At 45.4% G+C, this 16,202-nt stretch overlaps 1 protein-coding gene across 5 annotated transcripts in view; it reads right to left on the bottom strand.

Annotated features, from left to right (window-relative positions):
• LOC310811242 (plectin-like) overlaps window positions 1-16,202 on the bottom strand; it is a gene marked incomplete at its 5' end in the record, with an annotated part of 104,413 nt that overhangs the window by 16,066 nt on the left and 72,145 nt on the right. For 3 of the 5 annotated variants that reach the window (XM_083679350.1, XM_083679347.1, XM_083679349.1), the window contains 18 exons: window positions 846-1,003; window positions 2,009-2,192; window positions 2,937-3,063; window positions 3,258-3,412; window positions 3,645-3,797; window positions 4,346-4,471; window positions 4,623-4,718; window positions 4,830-4,934; window positions 5,201-5,362; window positions 5,540-5,617; window positions 5,853-6,174; window positions 6,535-6,689; window positions 7,264-7,357; window positions 9,068-9,195; window positions 9,356-9,451; window positions 11,138-11,257; window positions 12,192-12,298; window positions 12,934-13,049. In XM_083679350.1, coding sequence (XP_083535476.1) covers window positions 846-1,003; window positions 2,009-2,192; window positions 2,937-3,063; window positions 3,258-3,412; window positions 3,645-3,797; window positions 4,346-4,471; window positions 4,623-4,718; window positions 4,830-4,934; window positions 5,201-5,362; window positions 5,540-5,617; window positions 5,853-6,174; window positions 6,535-6,689; window positions 7,264-7,357; window positions 9,068-9,195; window positions 9,356-9,451; window positions 11,138-11,257; window positions 12,192-12,298; window positions 12,934-13,049 — 2,482 coding nt within the window. Of the gene's footprint in view, window positions 1-845; window positions 1,004-2,008; window positions 2,193-2,936; window positions 3,064-3,257; window positions 3,413-3,644; window positions 3,798-4,345; window positions 4,472-4,622; window positions 4,719-4,829; window positions 4,935-5,200; window positions 5,363-5,539; window positions 5,618-5,828; window positions 6,175-6,534; window positions 6,690-7,263; window positions 7,358-9,067; window positions 9,196-9,355; window positions 9,452-11,137; window positions 11,258-12,191; window positions 12,299-12,933; window positions 13,050-16,202 lie in introns of all 5 variants that reach the window. The other 2 variants (XM_083679346.1, XM_083679348.1) reach the window with 1 other exon arrangement.

The raw sequence follows: 16,202 nt of genomic DNA, 5'->3' as shown, positions 1-16,202 counted from the left end.
CCCACCAGGGCCAGAGCCAGCAGGGTCCAGAGGAGCTGGAGCAACAGAGGATCCGCCAGCCCCCCGTTCTCCCCCTCAGCCTCCATCGAGAGAGGACACACTCAAGCCTGACTAAGCTCTATCTGTCTCTGTTTTTCTCTCTGCCTCTGTCATGCCCTCTCTCTTTCTCCCTCTTCCTTCCCCTCTCTATGCCCAGCAGTAGACTAGAGTGAGCCCAGGAGGAGAGGGTTATTTTGGCATTCCACTCCCTCCCTCCCTCCCTCTCTCTATCTCTACCTCCGCCCCGCCTATCCTCCCTTCCAATGAATCGTTGCCCCCCTCTCTTTCCTGCTTGGCTGCTTGGCTCCGGTGGAACCTGTGTCTCTGCTTTCTCTCGCCGACTTCTTCTCACATTCGCTCTGCCTCAACTTGCCACAGCCTGTAATCTGCTGTAATTAATCTTCCCCCTCCTCCCTCCTTCTCTCTCCCCCCTCACTCTCTCGCTGCCTCTCTCTCTCTCTTTCTCTGTGAAGGCCTTTGTCTAGTTGGTGGTGCCAGCCTGTAGCATGGTATCACATTTTTTCGGTACTCTCCCTCACAGATCAGTCTCGCTTATTATCAGAGAACTACATAATGAAATCTAAGGTTATGCCGTTGTGTCATGGGCACTACGCAGACTACCGCTTATTAACCGACTCATCCTTACCCAGAAATAGTCCTAGGGTCTACTGTTTTACCTAATACTGTAGCGTTTGGCCTTGTTTTAGGTTGACTGAGAACATACTGTTTTCCCTTTTGTAGCAACAACCTGGGGAAGAGACCTATCAGGATGTTGTAAATAAACCTTTCAGAGTGATTTCGGGTACCTTTTGGTCTGTGGTCTTCTGACCACAGTCTTTGAGGGCGTCCTTGTCCACGGGCTGGCGTATGCGGGCGACGGTGCGGTTCTCACAGTCCTCGATCCTCAAACGCAGGTCCTTGATGTGGGTGATGTAGGTCTTACACACAGACTCGTCATATTCCCCTGTAGGCGGTATGGGCACGGGTTAACGACTGATCGGGATACAGTACCATCTAACCTCATCATGTGGAGAGCACAGGGGAGGCAGAAATCGGAGGACGGGGCTCATTGTAATGCATGGAATGGAATGAGGAATGTTTGATACCATTCCTCATTCCATCCCATGCATTACAATGAGCCCGTCCACCGATTTCTACCTCCACCAGAGTGTGGATGTGGTACTGTATGACAGGGAGTTGACTGTAGTGTGATGAGCCCTTTCACTTGCGTCCTCCAAGTCTGTATTTGACATTACAGTACCAAAGCAGTTTGTACAGACATCCCATGGGTGACTTAACGGTGCATCCATGTGCTCATCTGACATGCATGTGTTGTGTCACACAGCGTCATATGCATTCACACAAAGCATATACTGTATGAGACTCGCCTCTTCCTGTACCTTAGCAACTACACTGTGCAGTGATAGGACTCCTTTTAGCATGACACGAAGCAAAACACGGCTGAAAACTCACTGAGTTTATTTTCTTTGTCTAAAGCATTGTGGTACTATTCCAGCCATTTTGGGACTGTCAGCAAAGAACACCAACATCAAATAACACCAAAACCATGCACTCACTGCAAGCTTTTACAGCCGGCAAAGAAGCATAACAGTCAAGGTGAACTCTTGTCAGTTGATGGGGGGTGAAGTGAAAAGTTGAACATTGAATTCTTGAACATCCCCATCCATGGTTCAAGAGCACGGCCGTTCATTGCCCGTGTGAGCTATAGCTGAGCTAGCATGCCACTCACCTTTCCTTCTAATAACCACTGGTCCTGAAAGGTGAATTCCACAGTTTAACCCGACTGAGTACAATAACGACACCTAGCCTAACACCGCTAGCGCCACATATCAACTCTTACACAAGGGCAGTTTGTTGGTGGTATTTAGAGAACACCAATGGGTTGTCACCCTTAGAATCAAGAGAGAGTGCATTTGTTTGTTCATGACGGTGGATGGGTCAAACTCACCTTTCTCGACAGAGCGGAGCAGGTTTTCGTAGCACTGGGTGGACTTGGTGTAGTCCCCCTCGATCTGAATGCGGTCGTCTGGGCCGAAGAGCTGAGAGTCCTGGCTGTCACGCATGTAGTCCTGGTAGTGGAGCTCCAGGTTCCTCATGACCAGCCTGTGCTCCTCAGCCTTCATGGTCTTAAACTAAAGAGGGCGATAAGGAGGGGAACGAAAGAGGAGAGGGAGAGGAAGAGGAAGAAGGTGAGATAATCCATCCTAAAAACCTGTTCAACTTTCACAAACTTCTAGAACTTCTGATGAGAGGGATTGACTTGAGTCCTGTTGTCATTTTGTTTATGTGGTCTGTTTGTGGTCTGTTTGCGCACCTACTGGTGCATATTAGACTGTTTGCTTCGATTAAATCCAACATATCAGTAATTATCATAGGGCTGTTTGCTTCTTTGTTAATCTAAACACGTTTGGGTAGCCATTGTACTTAGCTGTGAAAACTGACTAACAACTTTATGTGCAGTAATCTAATTTGGAGGCCCTGGAGGCTCCCCTAATGCAATATACCCATTTACCATGTTTACATGAAAGTTGTTAATCTGTCTGGTCTAGAAATAACTGAATTCGAAACTCAACATCACTGTGAAGCTTTTAGGGGGAGTTTTTAGGAGATTTTTAGGGAGTTAGGGGGTATCTCCCTGTTCAACACACTTGACTCTGGGTCACACAGGGTAACCATGAGCATCACATTCAATTCATCACAGTTCAGGGTCAATTCTAAGATGATCAATATATACTCAGTGAAAATATTGTAATGCTGGAATAAGTATTTTCAAAAGGCTATTCTGACATATTGGTCAATGGTGATTAACCACAGACAGCACATTGACCAGACTAGCATCCCCATGCTGTTGTTGTGGGGCTTTGGCCCATTCTCACCATGGTGATGTTCCAGGTGCGTATCTGCTGGATGTCTCTCATCAGGTAGGACCAGGACAGCATACTCCTCATGTCCACATGTAGTCTCTGCCACAGGACCATCGTCGACTGGTGTCCTGTGTCCAGACTAGGGTGAACAGGAGGATGGGGGAGAAGAGGAGAGACAGAGAGAGAGAGAGAGAGATACTCATATCATACTATATAAAATGTGTATGTTGTCATATTATAAACGTTCAATAGATAAGAAACTCCACAAACACAATTCCCAAACATGATCCGACAACTGATCTGGAATGATGTGTTTCGGGGTAGGACCCTCACCTGGACACACTGTCCACAGCCTCCTTGTTGACAGGTGGGACGAGGAAGCAGACGGAGGGTACAACCGACTCGTGACCTGAGCGGTTCAGAACCTTCCACTTGTAGGGCTGAGAGTTGTTGATGAGAGCACACTCCTCGCCCTTGTGGACCGTGATCTGTAAACAAGAATACATACAGTACATGATGAATAAATAGTCGACTTAAAAAAACGATAGGGCGGTTTCCAGGACACAGATTGCATCTGATCCTGGACTAGAAAGCACATAGTCTCTTTACTCCAGGACTAGGCTTAATCTGTGTCTGGGAAAGTAGCCTAAATACCCTTCCTTCTATTACCCTTACAGTATAACTATTCAAGACCATCTGATGAGGTGGGAGCATGGTTACCTCCATCTGTTTGAAGTCACACACGGCCTGGATGGGCAGTTTGCCTTTAATGGGTGTGGTGGGGTTGCGAGGCTTGAGCTGGATGATGGTTTTAGCTCTCTTGTTCAGACCAGCCACGTGAGTCTTGAATTCATTCAGCTTCTCCTTCTCCTCCTGATGAATGGAAAATGATTTACCATTGGATTATTCAATTACTATGTAATAACATATGAATACAATGTTGGTACTTATTACAGTGTAACTACACAGAAATAGGATTACCTAATCAAGCTCCAGATACAGTAGAAGGGCCTAGAATAAAAAAGGACTGGCTATCCCATCTCCTACAGTACCAGTCAGAAGTTTGGACACAAACTTGCCAAGAGTGTGCAAAGCTGTCATCAGAGCAAATACTTTGAAGAATCTAATATATAAAATATATTCTGGTTTGTTTAACACTTTTTTGTTTACTACATAATTCCATATGTGTTCCTTCTTAGTTTTGATGTCCTCAATATTAAGCTACAATGTAGAAAATAATAAAAATAAAGAAAAACCATTGAATGAGAAGGTGTGTCCAAACATTTGACTGGTACTGTGCATTGGAGCCATTGCAGTTCTTCTGCCTATGACCCAACTGACCAATTTCTTGAAGGGACAGTGTCGTCATATCAACAAGGCCTTACAGCATCCATAGAAAGTACTTGTGCAGCCACACATACCATAGCATCCTGCAGCAGGTCCTCCAGACGTGTGGCGGTGGTCGAGCGGTCACAGCTGTACTTCTTCTTCATGGTCTCCTGCATCTTTTTCATGCTCTCCTGAGCCTCTTTCACGTCAGTAAAGAACTGCAAGCAGAATAAGAAGAAGAGGAATAAGGAGTTGGGACTGACACAATGGCACACTTCCTGACTGTCTCAACTGCCCAGGGCTGATATTCATCTGAACATGAAGGTTTGTGTGACAGTATGTTTTTGAATGAGTATAAAGCCTCCAAACCTGGTAATAGGCAGTGTTTTCTTTGAGGTGAGCCTCGATGCAACAGCACAGCTGAAGGAGCCAGCTCCACTGAGTCTGCAGGGCTCCTGTGAAGGACTGAAAGTATAGAAAGAAGGACACAACAAGTTAAAAATGCATAAAATCCCAAAATTAAAATGACAAACATTGTTGTTGCACGTAACGGCCAGGGGGCGGCGTGATGCTCACCTCGACTGTCTTTTTGCCGGGATGTCCCTCTTTCAGAAGTTTGTCTCCAGTGGACTGGATTTCATTGACCTTCCTCTCTCTCAGCTCCAGCTCTCGCATCAGACCCTGGAGAAGGGAGATGTGTTATCAATTACTCGTCCAGCAGTCATATCAATAATTATACCAGAGGGTCAGAAAACATATTTATATATTTAATATTTCCAGCTATCTTTTTTTCACAGTTACCGTTTTCACAGTGACTTTCACAGTGAAATCAACACAGGAGGAGCGCTTCCACAATAGAAACCTGAGCTGTTTCAACAGCATCTCTAGTGAGGTTATAGATATTCGTTTTCAGTTATGGTTTTATGAGTGACCCATCTGTGACGTACCGAGTAGTTGTCTTTCTTGGCAGTCATGTTGGTGTTGTGGTCGCTCCAGTCGTAGTTGACCTCCTCCTCCTCTTTGTCATTGAGCCACATCAGCTCCTTGGTGGCGGCAGCGACGAAGCCGTGGAGCGAGTCCAGGTTACGCAGGCGAGACTTGGAGGAGTTCTGGGAGGGTGGAAGGATAGAAGGCACAGAGAAAATGACATATTGTGTCATATCTGTGAGACAAAATTAATATCACTCCAAGTCATAGTTTACGATGACAGGATTTGTTTTTCCACCAAATAAATTGCATTTAACCTCAAAGAACAAACGTTTTTCCGATCAAGATCAAGTTCTCACCAGCAGCCTGGCGTACTGAAGGTCCAGCTTGCCCAGGTATTCTCTGTATGTACCCTTACTGATCGGGGAGAGCTGGCTCTGAGAGACACAAACAAGAGACACAGAGGCAACATCAGTCTAACAGTTGAAAATGGTGGATCTGCTGTTACATTAGCATTTTAGGATGACAATGAAATAATGTAATTTATTCATTTCCTCTGATCTGATAGAAATGATATGATGTCAAGTCGAAACTCATTCAGGAGGGACATGAAATGCAAAGGTAACACCTCACTGATTCATATTTCACCTTTGCCCCTCTCTGGTCTAGTACCTCATCGGCCTTGGCCCGTTCGATCTTGGTTCTGAAGTCCTCCACGGTCTGGTGCAGGCCGCGGTGGCTGCCCAGCTGAGACTCCACGGTGGGCAGGTCTGAGCCCCACTGGGCCTCGTCGATGCGCCTCTGGTTCTCCTCCACCCAGGCCAACAGGTCCTTGGCATAGCGCAGGGTGACATCGTCCAGCTCCGGACGCACCTTCATAGATGACTGCTGGGTGGACTGGGTCATGGTGACCTGGGAGGTGGTCACCACAGACTTCAGGCGCAGGTTGTATTCACTACGCAGGTTCACCAGGCGCTCATGGAGACGGTAGACTCTGTGGGAATAAAAACACTATTAGATTAGTATGATGGTCTTTTATCTCTTATTTCACAGACCACTCTGCTATACAGTATGCAGCTATACAGCATGACACTCCTATACAAGGATCAAATCAAATCATACACCGTTGGTCATTGTTGTGTTCTACAACATATTTCTATAGGCTTGGAAAAATGCATTACATAAATACAAAAAAAATCTAATCAGCTGGACAACGCACAATGTTTTGCTCAACAACATATCTTATTCAATTACCCTTATCGTGTGAAATGTAGTTTCCATGACAAGAGGGATATACAGTACGTACAGGGCAAGCTAAACTGAATCAACCCTAGCCGGATAAGTCAAATCTCACCTGCGGTACATCTGTTCAGCCTGCAGGTGGCGGCCATCTTTGAGCAGTTGCACGTCGTTGAAGAGGAGACGGATCATGCCGTCAGCTTTGTCCAGGTCTCTCTCTACCTCAGCTGTATGCTGGGCGGGCTTCCCTGCACTGAGTAGACGGATGTCCTGGGGGGGGGGGGCAAACATCACATATCAATCACCAGAACCATGACCTTTCAACAATTCCCAGAGGGGAGGAACAAGATAAACAGTTGCCATGATTGACAGCCAAGTATATGTCCTCCACTTTGGGGATTTCATGGCTTTCCAAAGTCATTGGAGACACGTAACATCTTAATTTAGCAGTTAAATGTGGTAACCATGCCACTTTAAAATAACACTTTGTGGCCCAGTAGGAATGGGGAAACTACTTTTGATTGGTGTATTGTGAAGGATGATGACTCGACACAGCGGCTTGAATGAGGCCTGCAAACACAGATGACTGGCCTGTATGTGTAACTGGAGCATATGACCGGCTGCTATGAGTCACCGGAGCAAATCACTGTGCTGTTTGCATAGTTGTCAACAATGCCGTTTCCTGAGTGACTTTCCCAGCACTAGCCCCGATCTGTATATGCTTCAGCCAGCTTGTCTGAATGTTGGCATCATACAGATCTGGGCCTAACCCCAGGCCCCCCACGCCCCATCCCCACCCCCAGGCCTCCCTCTGCTGTCTGGGAGTGAGTGGTCCAGGGCTCACCGTCTGCAGTAGGGTCTCCAGCTGGTTGAGCTGCTCCTCACACACACCAGACTCCATCTGGACTTTACTGACGATCCTCTGTAGTCTCTCTAACCTGGGTGAGGAAATCATAACATTAACACTGATCTGGGAACAGTTAACTTGCTATCCTGGAAAGCCTTTTGATAACATAGAATAAGCAATGAAGGAATCATCTCAGACAGTGACATTATCCTGAAACAATAACTGTGTTAAACATGGATTGACATTTTTTCAAACACATTCATCATTTTAGATAATGAACATCAACATACACTTCAAGACAGAGAAACACCATCATAAAGCACCAAAATAATAACAATAGCTAAAAAAGGCAATTGCTAAATCTAAATAGGCCCACACACGCAAACACATCCTGGCAAATAATCTCCAAACCTCTTTGTCGGAGGAAGCAAGTACTCTAGTCTGTAAGGGTCAGTCACAAAAGCCATACTCCTACACTCTCCCCTGAGTAAAACCCCAGGTAAGAGAGACGCTGTTCTTCTCACAAGCCCATTGTATCATGGGAAATCTCTCTGGCAGGCGACAGTGTTGAATAAGATTCATGTCCGCGTTGTTCAACACAAATGGCTGTGCTGCTCATTCAGCCATTACTCATCTCTGTCCTGTGAACAAGGCTGGCCAAACAGCTAAATGGTTTGCTCAACTCAGGCCAGACCAGCAGACCAAACAAGACTGTCTTGTGACAGGAACCCAGCCCATTCCAAAACGGGACAACACACACAAGCACACACACATGCACACACACATACACACGTACACATACACATACACATACACATACACATACACATACACACACACACACACACACACACACACACACACACACACACACACACACACACACACACACCACCACATACATTGTACATACGGGATATTGACACTACTTAATACATCCTGACAGACACAATCGCATCTTTTCATGTCATCTAATTAGGAAAATACCCATGAAACTGTTTCTCTCTGTACAAGACAGTGAAAAGACACATTCTTTCATTCTCAAAATGTTTGTCAATTTCCCTAACGGAGGGCGGAATATGATCATGCTGCATCCGAAAATGGCTTTTTATGAGGAACGACACGCAATCCAATTACTGCACATCACCAAACTAGAGATGTTTTTGTTATGCGGCTGAAGAAATTGCTGATGAAATCTATCGCTTTCTGTGGCTTTCTGTTTCCCATCACGGATCACTTTTCATTCCCATCATAAAGTAAGTCAAGACAACTGAAGTCATGCATGAAGAAAACAGACATCATCATATCCAAGCCACTTGGAAAGGAAACCGCAGGCCTGCCAATGCCATTACATGACGACGATAGACAACCACAGCCTTAACCGTTCAACCAGGCGCCACCGGCAACACCACAGAGGTAACAGCAGGGTTTCATAGACTAACAGAGTTATCACCCACACACCATGAGTCAGTCCTGTCTGACAATCACATATTCTTCCCATTCCTCCTAGTATGTAACAAAAGAACCAGTGATTTCTTCTAAAACATAATGAAACGACCTACCTCAAGTCACTTTAAGAGGGCGGAGAGGAGAGGAGAGCAAATGTACATGCAGAAGACAGACGACATATAGAAGACTGAGATAATGTAGACATCGGGGGGGGGGGGGGGGGGGGCTGGTAGAGACAGAAATCGGAGGACGGGCACATTGCAATGCATGGAATGGAATGAATGAGCTCCTCCTCCCATTTCCTCCTCCACCAGCCTCCGATGACAAGACATACACTGCTTCATCCACTCACCTCTCAAACTCTATCCTGAGCAGTCGTTCCCTCTCTAGGATGGCCACGTGCAAACGTCCCCATTCCTTCTCCACATCGATGGGATGGTAGCCTGGGGGGACCTTCACCTGACCAGCATGGACCGCACTCTGAGGAAGGGGGGATAGTATTATAATTATAATAAGAGGGGAAGAGAAGAGAAGAGAAGAGAAGAGAAGAGAAGAGAAGAGAAGAGAAGAGAAGAGAAGAGAAGAGAAGAGAAGAGAAGGACAAATAATAGAACAGAATAGAATAAGCTCCATTGCTTACCTCAAAGGACTGATAGATGATTTTGGAGCGGTGCTTGTCTGATTCCTTTGCGGGCAGTTCTGTCTCTTTGAACTTCAAAAACTGACGCCACAGGATCTGAGAGAGAGAGAGAGAGACACAGGATGAAGGGAAATTCAATTCAATTCACTTCAAGAACCGTTTTTTCCCAGAAGGGAACATCCTACATGGTTTGGTATGTAACTAGACGCACGATGTACAAATCATTAAGTAAATCAAAAGCTCTCTAAGCTCTCTAAGGCACAAGATGAAACTTGGGATCTTCTAGAATGTCTGCAGTGTCTTTCAGTGAACCAAGCCACCCAGGTGTTGCTTCATTTAAGAACTGTATGTCACGAAACAGTGTGCCGTGATGTTTATTATGATTTATTTTTTAAGCCAACTTCAAATGATGGTCTTGATTTGTTAAGTGGAGGGAGTGTGAAGATTCATCACGTCATGAGTTAACCTGCTTTCATGTCTCCATGTCATGCGTGACACGATTGTAAGCTTATTACATTAAACATGTTTTCCCAAGACCTCATGTCCACATGTGCTCACACACCAATGTACTGTACACCAACGTCATGACCTTTTCAACTGGTCAATCTGAATTGGATTACTTGCCTTGTTAAAGCCAAATCCAATTGGTTAGATCTACTGTATAATTACTGTATGGTGAGACCTTGTTGTTCGAAAAGGTGTCAAAAAGGAGACCAACACAAACAAAGCTTTAGGGTGTTTTTAAAAGGTATATACTTTAGAAAGGTCCAATCATTTTAATTAAAGACATACGTTGAAAACAAGTATTTGACTCCACAACTGTTGAGAAAATGCTGTTTGTCTGTATCTTTGAAATATTCTAGGAAAACAAAGCAATTAGATGTCCTAAATATACCTAACCTTATTTGTTCATTCAGATGCTTAAGAGTAGATCTAAAGAATGTACAGGTGTGAGCACACACAACCCATAGCAGTGTTGAAATTGACAAAACTAAGGTAAATACAGAACCATGGATAACAAAGATAGAACTGTATAAACTAGGTCGTAGACCTAGAATGAATTCATTGATTGAGGAGATTAAGTCATTTTGGACCCATTCCAGCCCACCAGATAAGGTCACACTGAATAGATCAGCCTGTAGGTTGATTTCGATCTATCCATTTATTTTGTATCTGGTGTCTGATGGTTTCCTTTGTCTCCGGAGAGCTCGTTTGAAGGCACGCAATATTTCAGTGCCAGAGCTACTTCTTTTCCAGTGGGGAGTGGCAGTGAGAAGACTCCAGAGAGGATTAGGTTGAATAATGTCTGCCTTCAGGCTGTGTTTCTCTCCACCCAGGTATGAGGTTGGCCCAACACAATACCTCACACAAGACAATTACACCACCCAGACCATAGACATACTGTAATTGGTCTATTTGATCTGGTATCCAATGGAAGCTGCCTGCATTGTCATAATCAGTTAACTCGTTTAACTCAATCAAGACCAAGAGTCAATGATATCAGTAAAAAAAAAAAAATCAATGTACAACTCTACAACCACTTAAGCAGGCGTGCCAGGTAACGTTACAGCTTTAGTCTAACAAAAAAAAAGAAATGTAGTAAACATGATCCATAGAAAATGTCAAAAAAGAGAATTTGTTTTTGCTTTTAACATAAATTTCCTCTCTCTGTCTTGTACTCAAACACTGTATGCAGACTATACGATCGACATGTCACAATCGCTTGACTGGGACTGGCCAGATGCTACTGTAGTTTGTGGAATGACAACCAATATGACTTACCTCTATCTCCTCATAGCTGGCGGGGAACTTCCTCTCCTCGAAGATCATGACATGGTGGCGTATCCACTGCAGCAGGATAGTGATCAGCTCGTAGTACTCCTGCCAGCGCAGCTCCAGCTCCTACAGCAGAAACACACACACACACACACACACACACATACACACACACACACACACACACACACATACAGAACATAGCATGACTTCCTCCTAAATAAACAGACAGAAGAACTCTTCTCTCCATTTTTGGTTTACCAAATCTAGTTTAATCTAGGAGAACTCGCTAACTCACACACCGCACTCACTCAATTAGGTGTCCACAGGCAGAGCCTTGTGCGGTTGGACAAGGGGTAGGTAGAAGAAGAGAGAGAGAGAGAGAGAGAGAGAGAGAGGGAAAGAGAGAGAGATAGAGAGAAGGAGAGACAGTGAGAGAGAGTGTGTAGGGAGAAAGTGTAGACCGTAGGTGTGTGTTTGTGTCACAGGGAAGGACAGTAAGAGAGAGGACAGAGTGACTAGCGAAAACATGTCTTCGAAATCTTTGAAAAAAATCAATGCTTTGAGCTATCGATGAAAAGTTGAAGTTGAAACAACTGAAAACATGTGTAATATGTGTAGTTTTCTACTGCGGTGTCAGATAATATGCTCTGGGATGTGGCATTTCTCTCTAGCTCTTGCCAGAGCAGTGAAGTAAACACCACAGGCTGTTAATTTCCTGTGGTGAGATTAAAGATCACAGGACTTGTATCGCAAGTTCCAACTTTAAGGCCACAATGGATATCAGGGTAAACCAAAAATCTGTTTTGGGTTCAGTCACATGTCTCTGAAATCTGGTCCTTTTGATTGATGGATAAAATGGAGCAGTAGATTTGATTTGACTCCCCAATGCGCATTGTGGGGGCCTTTTTAGACCACAAGGGGGCGGGTGGAGTGGTTGGAAGGGGGGGGGGGGGATTCACAACAGTCATCAAAACCCATTAGAAATCTGTCAAAGAACCAGTAGATAACCTTATTCAATCACTTCCATGTGTCGTACAGTAAGTGAAACTACACTCACGTTGGCCTGGACCCCACCCTGGGCATCGGGCACGCGGGGCATGGCGTCATACAGGGAGGAGACGTAGGTGATGATGGACTTCTCATCAGGGTGTTGCACGTCAACATCTGAGGAAGGAATCAGACATTAGAACACATTCTTAAGAGTGTTTTTCTTCTTCTTCTTCCATTTTGTTTATACCGTAGCAGACAGTCAATATGCATAGCTGCATTTATTTATTTAACCTTTATTCAACCAGGAAAGGGCCATTGAGACACAACATCTATTTTGCAAGGGAGAGCTGGCCAAGAAAGCAGCAGCAGTCAATATAACATTACAACAATGAAAACATACGAATGGAATCAGCATGATATGGCCTACAGAAAACATTTACACTCTTCCTGAACAAAACTCTTCCTGAGTTTTGTATCAGTTTTAAACTCATTTAGGGGCACTAGTGGATCTATTGTAGGTGAAGCATACCTTGTTAGCTACTGTATTATAGGCCTTCAATAGATAGTGATGCACTACCACATAGACTACATACACAAAGTAATAACCTCACCAGAGTGTGGCCCAGCAAAATCTGCAAAGAGGGAATCAAATAACGGAACATGTTTGTTTCTCTTTTTTTTTTCAAGAGACAAGTGAAAATGGGATCAGGAGGAGACAGTTCACAGATTTGGGACTTCAACAACAGGGCAGTGACAGTGTTATCCGTGACGACCATTCCCAATGAACCAGGGTGTTGAGGGTGTCTTACCCTCTGGGTCGAGCAGACGGGTCACCCCCAGGTCCTTCTCTGCCACGTTGAAGGCCTGCTCCAGGTTCTCCACGTTGGTCTGGCGGAACACCCGGCTCATGTCGATGAGTCTGGGCCTAGGATGAGGGGGAACACAGTGATGGTACATTAACCATGTGTCACGTACGATGGCAACATACAGAAGACAGGGGAGGAGGAGGACATACTGGACAGCATACCGGGGGAGGCTGGTGGAGGTAGACATCGGAGGACGGGGCTCATTGTAATGCATGGAATGAGGAATGAGGAATGGTATCAAACACGTTTGCATTACAATGAGCCCGTCCTCCGCCTCCACCAGCCTCCCCTGCGGCATAGGGAAAGTATAGAACCATACACAGTCAGCATCTTTCAAACTCATGCTGAGCGTTGAAATCTAACCCACTCATTCATCATATATGGAACATACAGGTATGTCATTAGCACCCTGTGATTAGTAGATTGTGTTTTCTTTAAATGGGGGATCTGTCAATAGACTCTTTGAGACCTATAGGAGCAGAGCGGGTTAATGACTGGAGGTGAAAAGGTTCACCTGTCTGTTCTGTTAGTCCTAATAAATCAGGGGGAACATCTGCCTAGTGCCTAGTTTCCCCAGGCTGTTTCAGTACCTCTGAACCATCTAATATATCAGAGGGAACATCTGCCAAGTGCCTAGTTTCCCCAGGCTGTTTCAGTACCTCTGACACATCACCTCAAAGCTGTCACAGGAGGAATGTGATATAGGGTAGCAGCGGAGAACCAGGGGAGCCACGTTAAAGATCACATAACCGCGTACGCTCGCTCCTCCTATCCTGGCTCTCCTCTCCATTAAAAGGGGGGAGAGATAATGTCAGCGAGGGAATTCAACAAACGCCTACTTCAAATCATCGTGGGCCATAAAAGCTCCTTAACGGCAATACCACACACATATTCAATTCCCTCACCGTCGTCAGTCCCAACATTTGACGAGAAAAAAAGTTTCATCGCTTCCCATAAAGTTGACATTCTAGAAAGCCTAGTGGTGCTGACTACAGGTACATCTCTGACAGAGCAACATGCACATTCATTCTTATATTCAAGATATTCACATGACCCTGATGTACACTGCTCTGAACTGAAACATCCCAAGAGAGAGAGACACATAGAGAGAGGCTTAGAGCGTCAGCTTAGACCCATACAGCTCTTTGACGTGGAGGGTGGAGCGGACAGAGTAGTGGTCTCCAGGGCTGGGCGGCGACACTGAATCCAGATACCGCACCTCCTTGATGGGGCGCTGTCTCCCAAGTTGCCTGGCTTGGCTAACCATCCTCGGCCATTCCTGCTCCTGGTCCCCTGAGTGGGACTCGGAGATGGAGCGGGCCCCTGGGCTCTGGGAGCCTCGGCCTGAGTCCCAGGAGGAGCCCTCAGATTGGATGTCCTCACACAGCATGACCACGCGGTCGTCCACATCGCTGACCGAGCCTGTCACACTGCCGGACGAGCTGCCGTTCTGCTTCCTACGCTTAATACTAAGCTTCTTCTTCAGGCTGTGCAACATGGTGCCTCCTGGAAATTGTAGTCCAGTAACAGACTGGTTTGTTCCTTAGTTCTCCAACAGTTGAAAATGTTGCAGTTCACAAACCTCTGGCCAATCCAAATATTACAGTAAGCTTCCTTGTGACGGTTCAGTGTTTGGCAGTGGTCCAACTCTGCAGACAGATCTCATCCTAGTGCTGAGTTCTTCAGTAAGATATGCTCTCAGATCCTCACGTCGAGTCTCCCTGGAATCTTACGATCCTCTCCTGTGGTGCAGAAAGCCTCCTAGTGGTGCATGGAGGTCACTACTGCCATCCCAGCCCCAGCCCACACTGTATCCAAGCAGACGCTCCACCGCTGTCAACTGTCAACTGTCAACTGTCAACTTGACCGGTACTAGAACACTGTAACTCCTTACTTCCTAGAGAGACAGTGTTCAATCATCCAAATCGGTAGGTCAATATAAAAACATCCAAGAATGGTCTGGATAGTGCTGTCAACTGGTCTGGATAGTGCTGTCAACTGTCAACTGTCAACTTGACCGGTACTAGAACACTGTAACTCCTTACTTCCTAGAGAGACAGTGTTCAATCATCCAAATCGGTAGGTCAATATAAAAACATCCAAGAATGGTCTGGATAGTGCCAACTGGAGGCTGTTGAAAACAGAGTAACTCTGCAATGTTCCAGTGACGAGTGAAGAGTGTTACACTGTAGTAGTGCTACAGTGGCTCTGCCCTCTGCAACACACCTCCCCTGCCTTTATGAAATGCAGCTACTAAATACACTGCCCTAGGCGTTCCTGGCACACAGGAGATAGCTACCTCTCTCTTTCTCTCTCTCTCTCTCTCTCTCTCTTCCTCTCTCTCTTCCTCCCTCCCTCCCTCCCTCCCTCCCTCTCTTGCAGGTACGTGCTCAGGTTTGACCTAACCTGTCCCTGCAGGCATCTTTTTTCTTTTTCAGAATCCTTCTTTCTCTCTTGAGCCACACCTTTACCTCTCCCTCAACTAATATTTGGTGCTAGGACAACTCCAACTCCTTCATCACAGAAATGCCCCAGACATCAACCTTTCCTTCTGAATGGGCACTTTTAATCACATAATTCTGTTTAATAATAAACAGTTGTGATGTGTTGTGATCAGTGCCAGTGCCTCCATCAATCAGAGACAACACCCATCTGTGGTATTCCAGGCCTAGGGCTCTGACAGGTACTGGTTCACTAAGAGGCATTCATTCACATGTCTAATGGGAACAGCCTAAAACCTGTATGATCAAGTACAGCCAGCAGAGATTCAAACAGCCATCACAAGTGCAATAGGAGAAGCGATGGGAACAGAGAACATTGGGCAATGGAGACCACACCAAGCCAAACCAGGCTGTTCTCGGAATATGTAATTATCAAACACTTAAATGACAGAGAGAGGGATACAGTACATTGTTTTTGAGGAACAACAAATTTAAAGAGGGTAACTAACTGAAGCTGATTGCTTCTCTCTTTGTTAACCATATTTACTATCTTTATTTTAATTGGGGGACAATTACAGCAAACTGCACAACACTACCACAGTTATTTTTTTTGCAGTTTTAAGTACTTCAAGCAACATATTCCCCACTACAGTGGTCTTTCCCACTACGGGCAAGTCCCATTCCTGTGCCAATCTGCTCGACATCATATCTGACTTCACCTCATTGCAGTCATGTGTCGTAACAAGCCCTGCATTGCTGAACTTTCTGATG

Source organism: Argentina silus (genome assembly GCF_951799395.1).
Source record: "Argentina silus genome assembly, chromosome: 10".
Taxonomy (NCBI): domain Eukaryota; kingdom Metazoa; phylum Chordata; class Actinopteri; order Argentiniformes; family Argentinidae; genus Argentina; species Argentina silus.
Note: the sequence above shows the minus strand (reverse complement) of the source record. Positions and strands in the feature narration are given on the sequence as shown.